The 24,103-nt window shown below is 36.4% G+C and overlaps 1 protein-coding gene across 4 annotated transcripts in view; it reads right to left on the bottom strand.

The window, feature by feature from the left end:
- DNAH12 (dynein axonemal heavy chain 12) overlaps positions 1-24,103 on the bottom strand; it is a 191,426-nt gene that overhangs the window by 35,544 nt on the left and 131,779 nt on the right. For 3 of the 4 annotated variants that reach the window (XM_059880063.1, XM_059880064.1, XM_059880062.1), the window contains 4 exons: positions 22,106-22,239; positions 20,742-20,904; positions 19,982-20,062; positions 19,224-19,637 (listed from right to left, as the gene is read on the bottom strand). In XM_059880063.1, the coding sequence (XP_059736046.1) occupies positions 19,341-19,637; positions 19,982-20,062; positions 20,742-20,904; positions 22,106-22,239 (675 nt within the window). In that variant the 3' untranslated portion in view covers positions 19,224-19,340. Of the gene's footprint in view, positions 1-378; positions 572-2,607; positions 2,801-4,008; positions 4,224-9,992; positions 10,139-10,437; positions 10,586-11,721; positions 11,964-14,986; positions 15,128-15,740; positions 15,831-18,128; positions 18,261-19,223; positions 19,638-19,981; positions 20,063-20,741; positions 20,905-22,105; positions 22,240-24,103 lie in introns of those variants that run through there. The other variant, XM_059880070.1, reaches the window with a different exon arrangement.

Raw genomic sequence — 24,103 nt, 5'->3', positions numbered from 1 at the left:
AGCAATGACCTCATACATCTTAAGTTCCAACCAGGAAGAGGCAAGCCAAGTTCTCAAACTGAAGTTTTAGCTGAGGAGTCAATCAAAACCTGAATGAACCTGACTCACTTACCCTACCTATGGAACAACAAAAATTATATTAAAACTTTTTTTCACTCCAAATTTATTTCTTCTATTTATAGGTACCACATAGATGACACAGATTTTGAATGATTCAACAGTAAGAGATATTCTTATGAGTTTAAAACTAGTTTATATGCTGTGGTATTTTATGAATTATTTTCCTCTTCCCATAAGCCTACTACAGCACTTTACTTAGGAAGTGGGAGCAAACTGGACTCCAAAGAATCAAAAAAATTTCTAGGATTCTTTTTTTACCTGTTGTTTCTTGGTTATCTCATTGGACATCAATTTAGCAGAGTCCAAGATTTTAATCGCACTTTCATCTTCTAAAATGTTTCCTTCTGAAGATGATAATGTTTCTAAAATTTTTTTCTCTATATCTTTCAGCTGTTTCTTATTAGCTGCAGACTGAAGAATAAGAGCATTTCGTTCCTCTTCTAACTCTGGTCTAAAAAGATAAAAACATTTGATCTAAATTTGTAGTATTTTATCTAAATATTAGACATCACCATTTTGTAGGCATTTAAATATAACAATTTTGTAGACACGTAACACAAATTAAGATGATTAACCTCTTTAACTTAAGGAAAAAACATTTCCATGAAAATGATTTGAGAAATTCAAGCAAAAAAAAAAGCATTAATTATAAATATGTAAAATGCAGCAATAATATATACTATGTTAAGTCCAAAAATATGTTAAGTTTACCCATATGGCTTAGCTCATTGTGTGAGAATAAGAACTGGAAAAGACACTCAGAATATGAAACTTCTATTCCTTGGCTTAATCATATTCATTCTCATTTTCAGCATCTCTTCTATAATAGCAGACACAGAAAAGATGACTTATACAACTGGCTCAAAGAAAACGAATTGGCACTTAATACCTTAACAAAGATGGTATGAAACTTCAAATAACATAATTCATGTTATAGAATATGTTATGACATAGTTCTGTCTTAGATATTACGCAAGTGGGATGAATACTGAAAATAACTAAAGTACCTCATGGTACATATTTTCACTTATAAATTGATTTCATTTAATTGACTACTTGATAGTGTTATATTAAGCTTCAAGCTGAGTCAAAGATTTCCTTCAGGAAGCAATTCTTTTTTAAAAAATAGTTATTTATTTGGCTGTGCTAGGTCTTAGTTGTGGCATGTGGGATCTAGTTCCCTGACCAGGGATAAAAGATGGGCCTGCATTGGGAGCTTACAGTCTTAGCCACTTTAAAGGAAATCCCAGGAAGCAATTCTTTACTAGTAGCCCTTCCAGGGATCATAATATTTTTCCTCATTAAAAAAAAATAACACACGCTAGTAATGGAAAAATAATGAGTTATCCATAATCTTACTACTCCTAAGGATTATCACTATTAATATTCTGGTGTATTCTTTCTCAATCTTTTTTTCATATATATGGATATCCATTCATGTATTAACTTTGAAAAACAAATTATCCCTATCATATATAGTTTTGTATCCTGCTTTTTCATTCTTGTCCTAAGTATTTTATTTCATTAATATTCTGTATATGTCTTTGAACACATTTCTGATTTTGTCCAAAACATACATTTCAAGAAACAAAAATTTTTTTTTCAAACAATCAGATACAAGTCAAAAGTCATGGCACATCATCTAAATCCTATTACCCATACTAAAAGCCCAATATAACATGGTTGGCTTATAACTTATTTGTTATAGAATGATTGTTTTAAAGAATTCTGTATTTATTTAATTTATAATGACAAAGGAGATCAAACCAGTCCATCCTAAAGGAAATCAATCCTGAATATTCACTGGAAGGACTGATGCTGAAGCTAAAGCTCCAGTACTTTGGCCACCAGATGTGAAGAGCCAACTCATTAGAAAAGACCCTGGTGCTGGGAAAGACTGAAGGCAAAGGAGAAGAGGGCAGCAGAGAATGAGTTAGTTAGATAGCATCACTGACTCAGTGGACATGAATGTGAGCAAACTCCAGGAGATAGTGAAGGACAGGCAAGCCTGGCGTGCTGCAGTTCACGGGATCGCGAAGAGTGGGACACAACTTAGCGAATGAACAACAATAAAATTTAGACAAGATTTCAGAATAATCACATAACAGAAGTATTCAGTTCAGTTCAGTCGCTCAGCCGTGTCCAACTCTTTGAGACCCCATGGACTGCAGCACGCCAGGCCTCCCTGTCCATCGCCAACTCCTGGAGTTTACTCAAACTCATGTCCATTGAGTCGGAGACACCATCCAGCCCTCTCATCCTCGGTTGTCCCCTTCTCCTCCCGCCTTCAATCCTTCCCAGCATCAGGGCTTTTCCAAGGAGTCAGTTCTTCCCATCAGGTGGCCAAAGTTGCCATGATGATCATCTTTGTCATGATCAACAAAGATGCCATGATCTTAGTTTTCTGAATGTTGAGCCTCAAGCCAACTTTATGGCCTACAAATATTCTTTTCTAGACTATCTGAAAGTATCTAAGAAAATACATACCTCTCCTTTGCAACAACAATACCAAGTAATTGATCTTCAAGTCCTTCTGGAGTTATCATGAAATTGAGCAAAGATACCTTTGTAGCCAGCTCTGGCATATAATGTGGATTTCTCAACTTTGTGGTGATATAAAACTTGAAATCAAAGGAATACTCAATAATGACCTCACCAAGTCTGATGCAATCAATGCCACCTGTATTTCAGAGAAAAATGTATAATAAATAAGCCAAAGTTACATAGCCTTTCCCCTTCTGTTAAAACCCATCCTAGGTTATAAGTAAAATGTCATAAAGTAATTTCAAATAGAATACAAGTGTTGCAAAAGCCAAAGACACAGAGGCAAGTAAGCAATTATATAGCATGAATCATTAATTCTGGGGTAATATAAGATGTCTTTTCTGGTTGTCATGGAGCCTTCTAAATTAAGATTCCTTTTGATCTTACTTCCTCTATTAATTTTCAATAATGGTTCCAAAATTATTTATATATGACTAAAGCTCTTAAAAGTACTAGAGTTTGACAGAGAAAAAATTTAAAAGCAGAAAGATATACAAGGTGGACAATGTTTACCTAAAGTCAACTCTGGTCCACATTAACCATTGCTATTCATAGTAATGGACTTTGTGTGGCCCTTGGTCATAAGATAAAGGAATTTCAGGCTGGATTCAACTTAAGTGTGTTTTCTAGAGAACAACAATCTAAATAACAGTGACTAAGGCAATCAAAGGAAGGCAAAGTATTTATTTTAGAATATCTGATACTTGTTCAAATTTCCTTTCATGCATAACAATGACACAGAAGTTTTGCATTATTAAGATATTACTCAGCCATTAAAAAGAATACATTTGAATCAGTTCTAATGAGGTGGATGAAACTGGAGCCTATTATACAGAGTGAAGTAAGCCAGAAGGAAAAACATAAATACAGTATACTAACGCATATATATGGAATTTAGAAAGATGGTAACAATAACCCGGTGTACGAGACAGCAAAAGAGACACTGATGTATAGAACAGTCTTATGGACTCTGTGGGAGAGGGAGAGGGTGGGAAGATTTGGGAGAATGGCATTGAAACATGTAAAATATCATGTAAGAAACGAGTTGCCAGTCCAGGTTCGATGCACGATACTGGATACTTGGGGCTAGTGCACTGGGACGACCCAGAGGGATGGTATGGGGAGGGAGGAGGGAGGAGGGTTCAGGTTGGGGAACACATGTATACCTGTGGTGGATTCATTTTGATATTTGGCAAAACTAATGCAATTATGTAAAGTTTAAAAATAAAATAAAATTAGAAAAAAAAAATAAAATTATGTAGTAGTTTTCTTCCCTCAAAGATAAGCCTCAAAGATAATCCAATCATCTTTCAGTTTTAGCAACTAATACCAATCAACTTCTACCTTGTTTAAAAGTTTGTCTAAGTAGTAAAGGTTCCAAGGATGGATCCAGTTCTTCACCAACATTTTCTAATAGAAGTGGAGTTCCAAATTGAATACAGTTTTCCAGTGTTCTCATATAGTCTGCATCTGATAGCTTAATAACACTAAGTTGATTTTCTTTCTCAGAGTTTTTGATCCACTTATTGGCTTGACCCTGGGGGTCAATCATTAAAGGCCTAAAATACAATAAGAAAAATTTTCAGGGGACTAAATAGATGTTGAGATTTATCTAAAATTATATAATTTAAATAATAAATATTCACATACATTATCAGGATAAATCTTCACAAAAGTTCTGTGAGGAAAAGGAAAAAGGAGTTTCATTCTCATTTATTTTTGAAATGAAGAAATGAAGTACTTTGCCCAAGGTTTTAAGGTTAAGAAACTAGTAATGTCAGAAGTAGGATCTTATGAATATGTAAGCTGTGCTCTTTCCAATGTAACACATGGTGTTCATAGTAATTATAACACATATCATCTGTTAACATAATATGAAAAATAATCCTATGTATCGGATAAGAATTTAAAATAAAAGATCTACTGGCCTATAATGGATTTCCTTAAGTTATGAGTAGAAACATAAACTAAGTTTCCAAGTTTAGTCTCGTATATATTTGAGATCTATTTAGGAAATTTTTTCTATGTAAGTATGGTAAAAGACTTTGTGTTCAAGAACATACAATTCGTAGTTTCAGAGAATCAATATATGAGGTGCTTTCCTCCTTCTCCGTGATGATACTGACTGTCCTGAGTTCCTTTTGTATTCGGTACAATGCATTAAATTATTTTTTAAAATATTAATATTAACACAGAAAGGGGAATTTTCACTTCATGTTACTTTGGCTTTCCCAGACATTCTCCTTCTAGTTCAACAATTTCTAGGGATAAAAATCCCCTTTCCCTTAGCCTAAAAATAAGCTCTTTAATCAACTAATCCCAGATAACTCTGTTCTTTTATTTTCTTTCCTTTCCAAAAGACAAAACAATTCAACAACAGCTGTATGGTTGTCTTCTTTCTCCACTCAAATTGTGCTGAAATCCTATTGAAAACACAAGAAGTTCAGATACCAGTTAAAATTTACTTTGCTATCACAGCAAACAGATAAAAAGTGTTCTAGAAACGAGAAATCTAGAAACGAGAAAGTTATTTTGCATACGACTGTTTAAAAGTTGCTAGTAGTTAGACTAGATGCTTTTAGTACCTTTCAAAGTCCTGTTTAAAGGAACATTTTTTCCCCTCCTTTTAAAAAAAATTTTTTAGTTTTATTATTTATTTATTTTTAAAAAATTAGGCTAATTACTTACAATACTGCAGTGATTTTTGCCATACATTGACATAACTTTATTATTGGAAAAAAATATGGTATTTGTTCATTCCCTACAAAAAGTAATGATTTCTGTAAATTATCTCCAATATTCTGGCCACCTGATGTGAAGAACTGACTTGTTGGAAAAGACCCTGATGCTGGGAAAGATTGAAAACAGGAGGAGAAGGGCACAGCAGAGGATGAGATAGTTGGATGGCATCACTGACTCAATGGACATGAGTTTGAGTAAGCTCCAGGGGTTGGTGATGAACAGGGAAGCCTGGCATGGGGTCACAAAGAGTCGGACACAACTGAGCAACTGAACTGAACTGAACTGATTATAAACTCTAGAGCAAACATTAAAAGTAAGGAATGTATAACCAGTAAGCAAGTAGTGGAGATAAAATGGAATCATAAAAAACTCAATTAATCCAAAGCCAGGTGAAAAAAAGAAGATAAAAGGAAAAAATAACAGATGAGATAAACAGAAAAGAACTAGCAAGATGGCAGATTTAAATCTAAATGTATCAATAATTCCATTTAAGTACAAATAATCAAAATACTTTGATTACAAGTGAAAATTATGTCAATTATAATCTCTATTTTAAAAAATAGGGGGAAAAGAGTCATATGATCCCTCCCATTTAATAGCTTCAAATGGGTATTCCCTAGTGGCTCAGTGGTAAAGAATCCACTTGCCAGCACTGGAGACACAGGTGCGAATCCAGCAAGATCCCACATGCCATGGAGCAACTAAGCTTGTGGGCCACAACTAGCCAGCCTCTGCTCTAGAGCTGGGAACTGCAACTACTGAAGCCCTTGAGCCCTACAGCCTGTGCTCCACAGCTACAGAGCAGCCTCCACTCGTCCCACCTAGAGAAAAAACGGTGCAGCCATGAGACCCAGTACAACCAAAAATAAATACATAAAAGCTTCAGATGGTTGGTGATATTCTGCATCTTGATTGTCACAGGGATCATATGACCACAGGCTTTAGTCAAACTTCATGCTGCTGCTGCTGCTGCTAAGCCGTGTCAGCTGTGTCTGACTCTGTGCGACTCCATAGATGGCAGCCCACCAGGCTTCCCCGTCCCTGGGATTCTCCAGGCAAGAACACTGGAGTGGGTTGCCATTTCCTTCTCCAGTGCATGAGAGTGAAAAGTGAAAGTGAAGTTGCTCAGTTGTGTTGACTCTTCGCGACCCCATGGACTGCAGCCTACCAGGCTCCTCTGTCCATGGGATTTTTCAGGCAAGAGTACTGGAGTGAGTCAAACTTCATAAAAGTGCTCTAAAAAGGTTGAATTTTATTGCATATATTATATGCAATAAGCCTCAATAAGCCCAACATAAAATTAAAGAAAAAATAGAGGAAAAAAAGACATTTTCAGACCAGTGCACAAGAAAGACTAAAGGACAAAGACAGCATTACAAATCAGTGAGGAAAGGAAGGATAACTCCATAAACACCGCTAGGGTAAATGGTTATCATTATAAAATAATTAAAATTAGATCCTTACCTTTCATCACATCCAAAGATACAATAAATGTAATAGGGTCCTATTGTTAAACTGCTTTCCCAGTTTATGACTCTTCAGATGGTAAAGAAAGTGCTTGCAATGCAGGAGACCCAGGTTCAATCCTTGGGTCGGGAAGATCTGGAGAAGAAAATAGCCACCCACTCCAGTATTCTTGCCTGGAGAATTCCAAGGACAGAGGAGCCTGGTGGGCTACAGTCCATGGAGTCGCAAAAAGTTAGACATAACTGAGTGACTAACACTTTCACTTTTTCGTTGTCTCACTTTTATATTCCTGACCTATACCAATGTGTTTAACCATAATGGCTCGGCCCCCAGCCATAGGTGATAAGACTAGGGTGGATATTTGTCCCATGCCAGACTAATCAGATTTTTCTCTCATGGGATTTGCAGTTGTACTTAATGATTTGGGTTTTTGTATATTATTCAACAGATGTGTTTAGTGAACTTAGGAACTAAGGCTTCATTAAGGAATGGCCATGTGTACAGAAGAACAGAGTCAGCAAATAATCAGAGACAGATTAATGAAGCAGTGGAGAAAAACAAGGAAGGTAGGTCCTACAGCCTGAGAGAGACAGTAAGAGAGGGAGAGAGAGAGAGAATGATTGAGAGAGATACCAATTTTCACATTACAAAAGTCTGATAGCCCAGCTTTTCTCTGAGGTACACCTAAGATGGGCTTCCCTGGTGGCACAGACAGTAAAGAATCTGCCTGAAATGCAGCAGGCAAAGGTTCAGTTCCTGGGTTGAGAAGATTCTCTGGAAGGGGAAATGGCAACCCACTCCAGTATTCTTCCCTGGATAATTCCATGGACAGAGGAACCTGGAGGGCTACAGTCCATAGAGTCACAAAGAGTAAGACACGACTGAGCAAGTAATACTTTCACACACACTATTCACACTTAAGATACTCAAAAGTGAGTAACCAAAAGAGTGAACATAAGTTACATTACTGGATTCTGCTGTCAGGAGGTAGGGAGAGGAGATTAAGCCTCTGTCATCACTCAGCCTAATGTCAAGAATGATGATGGCCATAGATGACCACTTTGGTCCCAACTGCCAAGAAGTGAAGTCTGGTCTATAAGGATGGAGACTTATCCTTCAAAACTGACACAATCCATGACCTGTTGATCAGCCAGCCCAAAAATATCAGGTACAAAGTAGTGACACCACTGAAAGATTACTTTATTAGAAGAGTTATCTTTCTGCCAGAAAATGACAGATTGTTTTCTTCAATTTACATACAACTCTGAAACTTCTGGTTTCTCTGGATTTCCATTAAGCCTAATAGACATTCTGCTAACATTTTAAACCGCTATTTTAAAAATCAAAATGGCACCAAATGCATAAAAAAGAGTTCTAAAACAGGGTCTAATATTCTGTTAATTAGAACATTCCCTGCTCCACAAGAGAACACATTTTTGGGAATAGCTAATTATACTTCCTCAGATTATAATGCTGCTGCTAAGTCACTTCAGTTGTGTCCAACTCTTTGCAACACATGGACTGTAGTCTGCCAGGCTCCTCTGTCCGTGGAATTTTCCAGGCGAGAATCCTGGATTGGGTTGCCATGCCCTCCTCCAGGGGAACTTCACTACCCAGGGATCGAACCCACATCTCTTATGTCTCTTGCATTGGCAGGCAGATTCTTTACCACTGAGCTACCAGGGATTTTACCAATTGCCTAGACATTTCAACCTAAGGATGTTCACTCTCAAGTAAAAAATACTATCAATATAAAGGAGACTTAGATGTCTTGAAGTATCTAGTAAGGTTTCCAAAGAATATAAACAAACAATACCTCAAACTTTCAGAATATAAGATTTCTTTGTATCTTTACCATATCTTATATCCCAAAAGAAGACTGAAACTTCCATTACAGTTTTAAAGGTAGTTAAATGTGATATCCTATTTCACATTTCACTTAACATAGTAAGTAAGAATTAGGATTTGGAAGTTAAGTTGTCTGGGTTCAAATTCTGATTACACCATTTATTAGCTCAGTTATCTCACTAAATTTCAAACTACTAATTTATTCTGGGCCTCAGCTGTCTCATTTATAAAATGGAATAATAAGAAGAAGAACTCACTCATAGGAATTTGTGAGAATATAAGGCATTAAAATAGTATCTCATGAATTTAAGAACTCAGTATTATCCATCATAGTTTGTTTGACATAAGGTCAAGAAAAGACTTTTATATTAGATGGCAATATGACTAGATAACTATTTACAAGAAAATATCTTTCAGATGAGAATAATTTCCCAAGTTTCCAAAAGTAATATAAATAAAAAGATAATAAAAACCATCTGCAAAGCTCATACAGTTATCACACTATGATAGCAGCTATAAAAGATTTACATGAAATTGCATAAATTACTGTTACAGTATCATGAAAATAAGTAGATACCTAGCTAAAATCAATACACTGAATAGCTAAGAACTGGAAACAGCCCAAGTGTCCAACAACAGGAAAACACATAAACAATTACAGAGTCATGTAACTGAATAATACTCAGCAACAAAAATTAGTAAGACTATGCTGTGTGGAAAAAGCCTTACACAAAAGACTGCATACAGTACAATTTCATTTATATGAAGTTCTAGAATAGGCAAAACTAACCTGTGATGGAAAATAATCAGAATAATAATTTCCTATGCAGTGAACGAGGGGATTTACTGGGATGGGACAAAAAAGACTGTGTTATACCCTGACTCAAACCCTGAGGTTTGAGCTGCACAAGTGCATACTTTTGTTAGAACTCACAGGTTTGTGTATTTTTGTGTATTTGTATTAAATTGTATATATTTCATCGTATGTAAATTTTACCTCAAAAGAAAAAAAATATTGAACTTTACTTAATGATATGCATGCTGAAGTATACGGGAGGAAGTACGTCCCTGTCTGCAACATATGTAGAAATACATAAAAAAGGATGAGTTGATGGATGGATAGAGGGATGGACAAGAATAATGAAATGTTAACTGCAGGATCTAGGAGTAGTAGCTATATGGGTGCTTACTCTGAAATCCTTTCAATTTTTCTCTATATTCAAAAAGTTTCAAATAAAATAATTGAAAAATAAACACTTTATCTTCCTTACCAGCGCCTGGAGTTGTTAACAATCACTCCATTGTCTACGGAGAAAGTATCTGTAGGCAATCCAGCAATATTCCAGGCTCTGATTGTTACTGGATCACCCAGGGTCTTACTCAGTGAGAACTCCTCTGAACACGGGATTTTTTTCTCCTGTTAGAAATACACAGATTTATTTTTGACATTTTCTCTTATCTTGTTGATTAAAATATTTTTAGTTAATATATTATTTGTTGTTAGACAGTATTTAATAATTCTTAACAACTGAAAAAACTGAATGAAAAGTTAGACTATGGAAATATTTTACTGATCAAATAAGAAGAAAAAAAACTTCATATTTTCAGTCATTTCTTTCCTTCTCTATTTTTATTATCAACCTTTCCCCCCAAATACCCCAACATATATTTTAAATGTTCTAAAAATAAACTCTTAAGAAAATATAAAACCATTACCTTGCACAACATGCTCCAATCTTCTGTACATGTTTGTCGAAAGCCAGAAGTGAAAGCACCAAGGTAGGCTATTACTCCTGCTGATATTAAGACATCACCAGTCAAATTTTCATATACTATCTGAAGGTCATCTGCAGCTTGAGACCATCTAGGAGACCAATCAAAGGCAAAACAGCCTCACCAAAGAGAATGATTTAAGGCAGTAATGAAACAGCCAGGGGTTTCTAGTCCAAATTCTATAACAAAATGCCATGAAAAGTTGGGTACTTGCGTATCTATAAAATGAGGAGGTTAGGTCCCTTCTAGCTCTAATGTGCTATAATATACATTTATGTTTTATAAACAATAATTCACTATTCATTATTAGAATATTACGCATTTCTTATAGGATTTGTTCTTTCAGGATAGGAAAACAGAAACAAAAAAAAATCACCAGAATTTTGTCTAATAATTTTATTCAGGATGATTTGGCCCAGTGGCCCTGCTATTTGTTTCTGAAAAACACAGAAACATTTGTAATTCATTACCAAAAATTACATTTAAGTTGTATAGCAGTTGGCGTACTATAGCTAAGGTTGGTATCTTTTTCCATTTAATGAAACTTTTACCATAAAAAGTGCATTTCAAAACCATCTAATCTGCACTACGAAGTACTGTCAAAAGTATGTTACTTTATCATGCTATTCATTCAACAAATACAATTAATAGCTATGATAGTTGGCTGACTAGTATAAATAGATTAGAATAAAGCTAACTGGCTTTGTTACATCAAGTCAGTTATTTAAAATAAATTTAACAAAATAAACCATATATTCACTACTCCCTTCCAAACACTTTATTACAAAACATTTGAACACAAAATTGGAAAGAACTGCACAGTGATCATCCACATACTCACCACTAAGATTAAAACTTGTCTTAAGCCTTATTTGCCTCTTTCTCTTTCTCTCTCTCTTTTAACATTTGAAAGCAAGTTGCAAACACCATCCTTGACACTGAAATTCTGTTAGGAGAAGCCTAGCCAGGTGCTTTATAGAAAGTCCCATATTCTCAACCAGCCATTTAAAAATCAGTAATCAAAATAAACAACTCACTCCAGTATTCTTGCCTGGAAAAATACCATGGACAGAGAAGCCTGGCAGGCTACAGTCTATGAGGTCACAAAGAGTCAGATACGACTGAAGTGACTGAGCATGGCATGGCATGGCAATCATAATACCCAAAGAGAGCTGCACAGTCAAGCCAGACATTTTAAAACATTGTTAAAATGAGTAGAAATCTGACCTCGATTTTTCTCCACCTAGTCCTCCAATTAGTTTTGAGGCTCTTTCAAGTTTCTTAGCACAAAGTTCCACCTGGTCTTCTAAACGAGCTTTTTCCTCAGTTTTCTCAAGAAATATTCTTTCTAAATTTTCCAAATGATGTTCTACTTCTGCTAGTTCTTCTCTCTTCTGATTCAAAAGCTCCATTGTCTCAGCTAAGGACTTCTGAGCTTCTGTTAAGCGGGCTTTCTTAGGAGCCACTACCTGTTTGGGAACAGTACACACAGCTATAACATGTACTATATATAACACTGACAATCAACATAATCCTTTAAGATATCATGAATTTTAAATGTTTATTTATGATTATAAATACATTTATTACTTATAAAAATAAACCATGCAAATTTTAAATGCCTTAAATCTTATATTTTCATATGCAAATAAAGTAAAATATATTTTATCTTATAAAATATATAAAATCATCCTGACCAGCAAACTTCATCTATAAATAGGCAAGTTACTCTAATAATATGTCACAATATGTAGCACAACAGCATAATATGTAGCAAAACATCTCAATACAATCAGGAGTTGCCTTTGAACTGTCGCAAAACAGAAAAACATGCAACAGAAATGACAAACGCTTAAAAATACATGAATGTGCTGCCTTTTTTTTTTTTTTTTTTAAGCATTTCCAAGCTTTTGATTTCCTTCCCAGTCAGTTGAGGATTACATTTGTCTTGAGGAGATTAAGACAGTAGCAGTAATACAAAGAGAAATAAAGACTTGGTATTTAGCTTCACTATCAAAATTGAATTTTCCTCAACAAATTGTGAAAAGTGATGCTTTGTTGAGAGAAAAACGATTTCCTAAAGTTTTTATTTTATTATGCTCATAAGTATATGAAGAATGGGGTATGGCCAACTTGGTTAGAGTATACTGTAAGACACCAGTATAAGGAACTTACAAAATGACCAAAGAGAGTATATGTCCATTTGAAAGAAGGGAGACCTAAGTCTACTGACACATTGCCATGAGTGAGCTGAAGGCTAAGAGGAAGACTGAAGCAAAGAATCAGATACGATTGACCTGCTTTCTCTCCTCAGGGCAGAAATCCTGAAGGCAGAATGTTTTAAACAGAAATTAGGAAGCTTTTCTTCCTACTTTGGACTTTAGAGAAGAGTTTGCTGGATATCTCCCTTCGACCTTTCTATAACAACACGAGGCAGGTACATTGGAATTAAAATAATGTGGAGGTACAGGGCTTACTCCTTGGAAGGAAAGTTTTGACCAACCTACATAGCATATTCAAAAGTAGAGACATTACTTTGTCAACAAAGGTCCGTCTAGTCAAGGCTATTGTTTTTCCAGTGGTCATGCATGGATGTGAGAGTTGGACTGTGAAGAAAGCTGAGAGCCGAAGAATTGATGCTTTTGAAATGTGGTGTTGGAGAAGACTCTTGAGAGTCCCTTGGACTGCAAGGAGATCCAACCAGTCCATCCTAAAGGAGATCGGTCCTGGGTGTTCATTGGAAGGACTGACGCTGAGGCTGAAACTCCAATACTTTGGCCACCTCGTGTGAAGAGTTGACTCATTGGAAAAGACCCTGATGCTGAGAGGGATTAGGGGCAGGAGGAGAAGGGGACGACAGAGGATGAGATGGTTGGATGGCTTCACCGACTCGATGTACATGAGTCTGAGTAGACTCCTAGAGTTGGTGATGGACAGGGAGGCCTGGCGTGCTGCAATTTATGCGGTCACAAAGAGTCAGACACGACTGAGTGACTGAACTGAACTGAACAGGGTGGGAAGTCAGAAAAGAACCTGAATACCTTAGATTCTCTGCTTTATAGAAAGAATCCAGAATATTCCACCTGTCTTGTGGGTTATGTAGAAACAGGCTGAGTTGACAGCTTGCAGACCTGCTGGGATTACTATGGGGAGGGACAAGATGTTCAAATGGAAGAACATTCAGATAGAATTAATTTTATTTATACCAGGTGTATACTGGTCTACTCCTCTGAAATGAACAAAATCCATACCTCTCTACAAGCACGTATGCCTCATTAGGAATATCTTTTCAATTGTTACAGCCTGATTACTCATTCTGTACTCTAAGGTTTTTCTAAACACATAATGTCATGTATTTCCATGGGCATTTTTATTTATATTTTCTGCTCCCCTTGGTAGAATTTTGCAAGTTACAGAGGGCAAGACCAGTGCTTCCTTGGTCCTTTGCTAGTCAAATTTGCAAAGTGCTCTTTTTAAAAATTTATTTATTTTTAATTGAAGGATAATTGTTTTATAATATTGGTTTCTGCCATATATCAATATGAATCAGCCATAGGTATACATATGTCCCCTCTCTCTTGAAGCTTTCTCCTACCCCATACAAAATGCTCTTAACCATTCTCTGCTCTCCTGTAATTTGGCCCCAGGGAGTCTCCAAAAAAACTCCCTATCACTGCTTGAGTCCATCCTTCTCCTCTTAACCCGACTGGAATTTCTTACTTCTGACCTCTGCATCAAGATTTTCATCTGCCACTTGGCCTTTGATGTTTTGGATTTTTCTTTGCTTCTGCTGTCTCCCATAAAACTTAATTCTCTTTTGCCCCAGGTCCCTGTAACTATAGGTCAGTCTGGCCAGTTCTGTTGATCTCCCTGCTCTCATGTATACTGGTCCCAACAGGTTATGTCATATGTAAGCATTCTCTTCATCCACTAGACACTCAATTAACGTCTGATTATGCTGTCCATGGGGTGGCAAAGAGTCGGACAAGACTGAGTGACTGAACTGAACTGATTATGCTGGAGCAGGACAAATTCTCTGTGGGATCGCTTTTAGAAACTTCTGAACTAGTAAATAAGGGCATAGATATTTTATTATGAACAAATTTATTTCAATTTTCCTTTCTTCACCAAATATTTGTTAATACAGTGAATTCAAAACACCACTTTTTTTTCAGTTGAAGAAAGAACCTCAATCCTAAAATGACAGATTAAAAATCACAAACATTTTTATTAAATATGAGGGGAAATGAGTTAGGCTGAACTCAACAGAAGCTAACCTTAGAGTTTTCAAAGGCATTGGTTGGTTTAGTTCCTAAGTCGTGTCCTACTCTTATGACCCCATGGACGGTAATCTGCCAGGCTCCTCTGCCCAAGGGATTCTCCAGGAAAGAATACTGGAGCAGGTTGCCATTTCCTTCTCCATTTCAAAGGCATAGATTTTAATTTATGGGAATATTTCAATAGAAAATGGATGTGCTGATCCTCAAAATACCTTTGCAACTCTGTCATACACTTCCATAGCCATGATCCACTTACACAGACCCTCAGCTGCAGAGGAAGCTTTAGCAACCTTAGGAGGATCAAATTCAGGGTTTGTTAAGTATTCACCACGAATCTTCTGCATAACAGTCACCTGGGAAACAAAGATTTAGATCTTAAAATTTCAACATGTACCACACAATCATTAGATGAAAAATTGATCATATATAGTTTAAAAAAGAGTATATAAAACAGTTGTGTTGTCTTTAAAAGCCAAAGTCAGTACTTTGAGATATTTTTAAAATAAGCATAATTGCAGCAAATTTATTACAGGTAGACAAGATATGTCTTCTAAAAAAATTTAAAAAGACCTTTGCAGTTTGGGAAAACATGTGTAAACAAGGAAAAAGAACAACTAAACATAAATAAATAGAAGTTTGGACGAAAAAGTATATACTTTTAATCTCAGAAATTTGTGTATCCAACTTGTTAAGAAATAAACTATTTTAAGAAGACACTTCGAGAACTCTTGCATGTCAGTAATACACTAAAACAGTTAATTTATTCAGTGACTTTGGATGGTCTGAAAGAGAAGTGGTTTTATGCATTATGAGAATTCATAATATAGTCATTAATAAATATTCCTTTACTATTTTAATTCTACTGACACTCTATTTGCTTACATTTTATATAATATTGAAAAATGTTAAAGATTTTATATATCTTGGCAAAATTACATTTATAGAAAAAAATCCAATGAAACTCACCGGAATATTGTCCTTGTCATATTCTCTCAAATCTCTTAAGAAATTCATATCTCCCAGAAGTTTTTTGCTAGGTCCCCAGTAATCTAATATCTATAAATAAAATTTACAGAAACATTATATGTACAGTTAAATATGTTTGATATAAAACTTTTCTTCTTGAGGTTTAAGGTATACTAATCCAGAGAAACTATACACTGAACTTTCAAAATACCTACTTATATGTCCTTGGAAATGAAATAAAGAGACTCCTCTCTCTGAGAACAAGGTAAGTATATCAAATATTTTAAATATGCATATTAATTTACATATTTAACTTATTATTAAAAATTAAATATTGAGGGTTTCCCTGGTGGTCCAGTGGTTAAGAGTCCATCTTGCAATGCAGAGAACAGGGGTTAGATCCCTGGTTCGGGAAGATCCCACATGCCACAGAACAACTAAGACCATGTACCACGTCACAGGTACTGAGCCTGCGCTCTGAAGCCCTTGTTCCACAACAAGAAAAGCCACTGCAATGAGAAGTCTGTGCACCAGAACTAGAGAAAAGCTGTGCATAGCAACAAAGACCCAGCACAGTCCAAAAAATGAGTAAATTTTTTAAAAGTTTAATAAAAAAAACACATCGACAGGCAAAAAATATGATCATTTCTTTTTAGAAAACTAAGAAAAGCAGCTGGTACAAATAACATCCAAATTTCATGTAAGCAAAATATTTTTATTATTTCAACTTTTATTTTCCTTTAATCTTGACTTTCAAATCATAAAGGTAGTGCTATAAACTGAAAGTCTGTGTCCTCTCCCCAAATTCCTATGCTAAAACCTACTTCCCAGTATAATCGTATTTGGAGGTAGGGTCTTAGGAACGTGATTAAGGCATGGATGTAATCAGTCCCTTTATAAAACAGAGGGCAGGGGGCTCCCTCTCATTCCACCATGAGAACACCGCAAGCAGACAGTATTCTATAAACCAGGACTGGACCCTCACCAGACACTGGATCTACTGCAGGCTTGACTTTGGACTTACCAGCCTCTAGAAGTGTGAGCAATAAATGTTTGTTCATAAGCAATTTGTTAGAGTAGCCCAAATGGACTAGGACGGGTAGCAAACATTTTTCTTACAGAAAATCCCCTCACCTACCTAGATTTTCCCAAGTGGAATACATAAAAGAAAGAGGTAAGACAAAGATTATACACTGCTCAGTCAGTTATAAGATAAAGCACATGGTGCTCACGCTCATAAAATAAAATATGTTAAATAACTAGCTGAACATTCTTAATTTCAGAAGCTTGATAGGGGTGTGTGAGCATGGTGTGTGTGTGTGTGTGTGTGAGAATAACTTGATAAGGTAAGAGCCTATTTTTTATCTTTATTATCTCAAGGGAGGACAGAATGGGCCCCCCACAAAAATCCCAATTCTCCAATTCAAGGATTCAAACCTAGGTATTGTAAAAACTTGAAAAGAAAAAGAAAAAAACCCTGAAAAGAAAATAAGTCTATAAATTTAGTTTAGGATAGATGTTATACCTTTCTTTTTAAGGGATATACCTTTGAATAACAATTGCAATAATAACAGCTAACGTTTACTAATAAATGTGTAGCATTTATTATCACAGACAGCTTACTGTGTGAAAGGCCTTATATGTTAAGAGATTGGTATGTAGTAACTAACCCAATCCTCACGTTAACTTTGTCACGAAAGTACTTTGACAATGCTCCTTTTACAGAGTTCCACAGAGGTTAAGCATCTTCCCCAGGGTCACACTGCTGGGAGGGTCAGGATTTCTGAATACAGACATTCTGGCTCCCAAGCACATAGTTTTAACGACATCACAGTACAAGTTACCTCAGCAGAATTTCTTGAATGCTTGGAAACAACACCTGTATAACCATGTCACATTCTTGAGGCTCTTAGCAAGAAAATCACAGCTATCTCCCTGTTCATTCACCCCAATAGAGTGGCGAATCCTGCATAGCCAGAAAAGGAGGTGGAAACCACTGGGACTACATTTCTCTGATACTATACTGCCCTCGGGCTTCTGTGGTGGCTCAGAAGGTAAAGAATCCACCAGCAATGTGGGAGACCTGGGTTCAATCCCTGGGTTGGGAAGATCCCCTGGGGGAGGGAGAAGTAACCCACTCCAGTATTCTTACCTGGAGAATCCTCACGGACAGAGGAACCTGGTGGTCTATAGTCCATGGGGTTGCAAAGAGTCAGACACGATTAAGTGACTCAACATAGCACAGCATACTGCCTTCACTTTACCCTGGAGTACATATACAATGTGTCTTCCTTGGACTGGGTACTATTGACATTTAATTTGATAATAGTTGTTGTAAAGTGTTCTGGACATTCATGAACGTAATATAAATCTGTGTCTAGTTATTACCTTGCCTCCAGTTCCTGAAGGATCCGAAATTTTTTCTGGTTTTATATCTTTCATAACACAAACAGCAGCCATAACTAGTTTAACACCAGATGGAGGATTCTTCATTGACTTCACAATCGTAATGTCAGCTGGCTAAATCAAAAGAAAACAGGATGCCTTTAGGACAGCCTATTTGTAAATAATGACAGTTATTTTATAATGTTGGAGAGTAATAACAGCACTGATTTTCATCTGAAACTATAATTGTTTTTTGCTCTGTGTGGTTATAAAAAAGGTAACAAAAAAATTGAAGCCAGTAAATTAATGTTTCCCAAGTGTTTGAGAGTTCACAGATCCTTATGAGAACATGGTGTCAACTAAGAACATTTCTAATAAAATATTTTTGCACACATACACAAAATTTTTATACAATGATATACCAAGCATTAAATCCATCTTAAGAACCCTAATTTAGATAAAGGCTTAATTCCAGCTTTGCTTACATATTAGTTTTACCCACCAAAAATGAAAGAAGAGGTAGTTTCCAATTCCAAGTTTATTTTCTAAAAAGGCATATATTGTTATGACAGACACAATAGATCCATTTATTTACTATCCTCTCCAATATCCTCTGACTTCCCTTGCAATTGCTGGAAAGCTAACAACAATAGATCTTAGTTTCCTACGCAGCTGGAGCTGCAGGAGGTCATTAGGTTCTACCATCAGATCATTTCAGTGATGCTTAACTGCAAGATGCTTAACTACTGACAGGTTGAGCTTACCATTTTGTCAGATATTTTACATGAAAGTCAGGGCACTGATTAGGAAAAAAGGCATAGAGTGGGGACTGGATATCCTGAACTCCCATACTACACTGGGCCTCCCTAGCTAATAGAAGCTCATCTCTCTGACCTGTTTGGTGAGATTATTCTGGTTTTGCCTAAAGACCCTGTAAAGAGAAATAAGCAACAGTCTAATGCAGACAAGTGCAACCCACATCTACATTAGGAATGATCTTTAGGTTTTTCTGTACATGCATGACCAGAAGGCTGCAGAGAGGTGACTCCATATTCTATTTAACAAATGCCTCCTGGCTCATGTACAGAACCACTTTGGCCTCTTGGAGATTGTTCCATTCCTACTGGAATGTCCTGAATGAAAATTATAAATAAATATACAAAAGCAAAAACATAAGATAACAATATATCAAAGAGGAACTGTTAAGAGTCAAATTTAATTTGACTGGATGATAACAATATAATAGCACCCACTGAAAATGATCAACACGGAATTAACCAAGTCTGTTACACAGTTACAGTTGCTGATAAAACACAAGCTCATTCCAACACTTGCCTTTAGTGTATCCAGTGCAGACAGGGCTGCTTCCAAGGCTGGAATTGCCTCAGCTAGATCACTTTCACATTCATTCTTCAGAGTTTGGGCTTCCTCAGCTTTTCCACTGGCTATCTCTTCATCAAATTTCACAAATTTTCTTTTTGCTTCCACTTGTGCAGATTCTATCTCGATAAGCTAAGCAAAAGAGAGAAAAAAATAAAGACATCTTAAACATGCTTAAACATCCTACTGTTTTCTCTATCCTAGAGACAAAAGAATATTTGAAAAGTAGGACACCAAACATATAATTTTAAAGGATAAAATGAGGAGAAATGTAAATATATGAGACCTAATTTAGTGATGGGCTTCTCATCTTTCTTCAAAAACAACAGAACCCACAAGGAACCCAGTGAATCAACTGAAAAGAGTAACGTCCCAAAGATCTTGTCGCAAATGAATTAAGGCTTATTATCAAAGCTGAATTTATGTATTTCAATTGTCTTTTGTCATCAATTTTTAAAAAATTCAGGACACTTTACCTGCATCATATTTGCATTTTCAACTTTTGCTTCCTCTAATTTGGGCTGCAATTGGACAAGCTCTGTTTTCATTTCACCAACCTAAATAGACAATTTGTCATTAGTTTTCATAACTACAATAGCTATAAAGCCAAGCAGAGAAAACTGAAACTTAAAATCAGGACCAGAAAAGCTTAACTTTTTTTCCAGTTCTTTACATGATGAACAAAGCCATGAGAGTGTGGCCAGTTTTCTTCACAAAAGACTTTATCTTTCTTGAGTATGACAGGGCAATGGAAGAATGCAGTTGTCATGGAAGAAAAGTCAGATAGAAAAATGGTAGCAGCTCTGGGTATCCCTATTATATTATGTGTATGGTGTACAATTCATTCAGACCACCCACTCTGCTGCTTATGTTGAAATAATGCTAATAAGTATTACTTGACTCATTTGAAGAAAAGTCTTATATTTAACCAGTTATTATAATAAAAAGTCAACCCTGACACTGTACTTTCTCCAAATGCCAAAAAGTTAAGAATAAAACTGGATGTATTTGAGTCTGCGCAGTCTGAATGAACTTCTCTAAAATTCTAAAATTCACTTTACTCATCTGTAATATGAGGATCATAAAAGCGTCTACCTCATGGAGTTATCATGAGGAATAATTAGAGTAATGCAAATGAAGTACATAACTAATGCAAATGAAGTACATAACATAGTACCTGCATTCTCAATAAATTGTATCTCTTATATTTCCACTTGAGCAGCTCCTCAAATTTACCTGAGACCCAGCAAAAGCTAATTTGTCAAGTCCATTCACATAGCGCTGTTTTGCTTCCATTATAGCTTGTCGTCTCTTAGTCAACAGTTGTCGAAATGAGGCAATGAGTTCAAGGTAAGAAGTAGCAGTAACATAGTTATGTCGTCCTAACTCTTGCAAGAACCTAAAAGAGAGGCAGACAGTATTACTATAAATAATGGGTTTTACAAAGTAAGAAGTAAATTCAACATAGCATTAACAACAAATGTTTAAGAATAAAGGTTGATTTTACTCAGAAGCTGCTGAGTACTTAACTTTATACAGAACCACGTCCTAATTTCTAGTCTGCAAAATATTAGTATCAAATAGCAATGATGTAGTAAAAAAGCACAAATCAACAAAGATTTGTCTCAAGAGAGAACTATGCAAGAATGATAGAGGCCTTTTTATATGTTTCATATGCCAGGAGGATCTAATCCTGTAGCAGACCCAAGAGACTGTACACAAGGAAAGAGGACTACAGACAGGACAGCAAGAAAAAGTCGTCATTCCTTGCACGTGTGTCACATGTTGGTTAAATGGAGCTCGGCCACAAATATAAGACTACTACTCATACACATAAAAACAATGGATGCAATGATGTTTCATGCTGAGTGTGTAGACTAGAGCCCCCTTCGTGGTGTTCCTGCCCAAGCCAAACATGCTAGCTGGCTATAAAACTCTGGATAGGCAATATACAATGAGCATGTATGACATGAAGATGAACAGATGTAAAACTGGTACTTTTAAGGTATCCACAGCCTACCAACCATCTTCCTTCTTGTCTAAGGACTTCCAACAAGTGCCCCAGCAGCAATGCTTGTTCTATGAAACCTGCCACACTATACACAGCAGTTCAGGCCAGGACTGGGCACTAGACACAAAGAAAGCTAAATCACATTTTGAAACGAATTTGGACTAGAAAGCTGGAAAGAGCTAATCAGCTAGAATTGCAAGAAGTAAACTTGAGAATTGAGAGGCTGATAGTTTTCCTCCATATACACTGGAAAGCAGAAAATTCAGCCTCAAAGAGAAAAGATGAGAAAGCAGACGCCACAGAGAAACAGGAATAAGAAATAGGGAAAAAGAATTTCTGGGTTTCTGGTGGCTTCTTAACTCCTGCTTCTAGTGATTTCTAAGATGCAGCTATATTCTTTCCCTTAAGATACCCTGCTCTTTGTTAAACCTAGATCAAGTAGCTTTCTAATACTTAAAAGCCATAACTAATTAAATGATTAAAGAGAATTATAAGACTTAGAAATCATACTAAAATTTGCAGTTTCTCCTAAAAGAGATGCTTTAACATACAAGGCATTACTGTCATTTAAAAATTTATTAATATTAACCTTTCTGAAAGTTCCATAATGGAAGTGTGAAAGTGTTTGCATATTGGAACTATCTCTCGTCGTTCAACGTCAGTGAGCTCCAGTGTTTCTAAAAATTTCACAGCTACACGTTCAAGAGCATCTTCAGGCCATGGCTAAAAATAAGAAAAAGAAAAACAAGTGAAATTTAAAATGATTAGTCACACTCAAATTATATAAACTGTCTTCCTATGAGAGAAGAACTTGGGATTGAGAAAATTAAAATCTTAGTAGGGAAAATAGAATTAGAGGGACTAAGGTCACAAGTAAATCTACGAAAGATATAAGTATTTTATACATTAAAATTAAAGATAACTCAATATAGGAAAGGTCAATAATACTTTACATATCAAAGATATAGCGTACCATTTTCCTATCTCTTCCACTTGGATGTCTAGTAGGCATTCCAAATGTAGTATGATAATGGTACAGGCTGCTTTGTTGCCCTCTTAATACCTATCAGCCCCCTTTCCTTAAGACTCCAATTTTATTCTAGATAGCAATATCCCAGCTACAATACTACATTTCCTAGACTTTGCAATTCAGAGTGGATAATGACATATGAGCATCTATTGGGTGGAGACATCAGAGAAAGCTCTCTAGAGAGTTACACAGAGCTGGCATGGCTCTTTGTGCCTTACTTTCTATTATTCTACTTCTTGCCTGGAACACAGATGTGAAAGTTGGAGTTCTAGCAGCTACATTAGGCCATATGATGACTCTGAAGATGGAAACTACATGCTGAGGATAATAAAGAAGAAAGAATATGGGATTCTGATGACTTTGTTAAGTCACAAAGTCCAGGTCTTCAGATTCTTCTTCTACATGAGAGAGGAAAAAAACCCTTATGTGTTTAGTTTAGGTTTCTGTTACTAGAGGGCTTCCCTTGTGGCTCAGCTGGTAAAGAATCCACCTGCAGTGCGGGAGACCTGGGTTCGATCTCTGGGTTGGGAAGATCCCCTGGAGAAGGGAAAGGCTACCCACTCCAGTATTCTGGCCTGGAGAATTCCATGGATTGTATAGTCCATGGAGTCACAAAAGTTGGGCATGACTGAGCGACTTTCACTTTCTGTTACCAGCAGCTCGTCATAATTCCTACTTGCTACAACATCCAAAGTTGAACATTTGATTTTCTTCCCCACAGAGTCACTTTCCCTCCAGTACTCCCCACCTCAGTGAGATGGTTCCTTTGCTTTTCCTAGAATACACCAAGGGTGCTTCTGGCCCTGGGTCTTGGATTTGCTGTTCCTCTGACTGGAACCCTCCTAATCTAGATCTCCATGTGGTTCAACTCCCTCACACCTCTGTGCAAACGCAAACCTACCAGGGAGGTCTGCCCAAAGCACTCACTCTTTCAAAAACAGCATTCTTTCCCTCATTACTCGTTCCCTTATCTTGAACTTTTTCTTAGCACTTAGCAATATCTGACATATATTTATTCATTTGTTTTTGTCTGCCTCACCGACTCACCACTAAAATATAAAAACCACAAAAGCAAGGAATCTTACCTCACTACTGTTACCGTCAGTGCTTAAACAGCTCTTGTTGGTAAATATTTGAAATATTTACTCAATGAAATAATTTATGTTAAATGAGTACTTAATCTTCACTTGCTCAATACAGTATTCCAAACTTCATTCCATTTAGATTCAACAAGATGCTTGTCATGTTTTTCCTTTATAGTAGACAATATGCATTTTAAGATCAATTTTTTGTGTTTGGCCCTCTCAGTTCAGTCAGTTCAGTCGTTCAGTCTTGTCCGATTCCTTGCAACCCCATGAATCACAGCATGCCAGGCCTCCCTGTCCATCAACAGCTCCCGGAGTTCACTCAGACTCACATCCATCAAGTCGGTGATGCCATCCAGCCATCTCATCCTCTGTCATCCCCTTCTCCTCCTGCCCCCAATCTCTCCCAGCATCAGAGTCTTTTCCAATGAGTCAACTCTTCACATGAGGTGGCCAAAGTACTGGAGCTTCA

This window comes from Bos taurus, chromosome 22 (genome assembly GCF_002263795.3).
Source record: "Bos taurus isolate L1 Dominette 01449 registration number 42190680 breed Hereford chromosome 22, ARS-UCD2.0, whole genome shotgun sequence".
Taxonomy (NCBI): domain Eukaryota; kingdom Metazoa; phylum Chordata; class Mammalia; order Artiodactyla; family Bovidae; genus Bos; species Bos taurus.
Note: the sequence above shows the minus strand (reverse complement) of the source record. Positions and strands in the feature narration are given on the sequence as shown.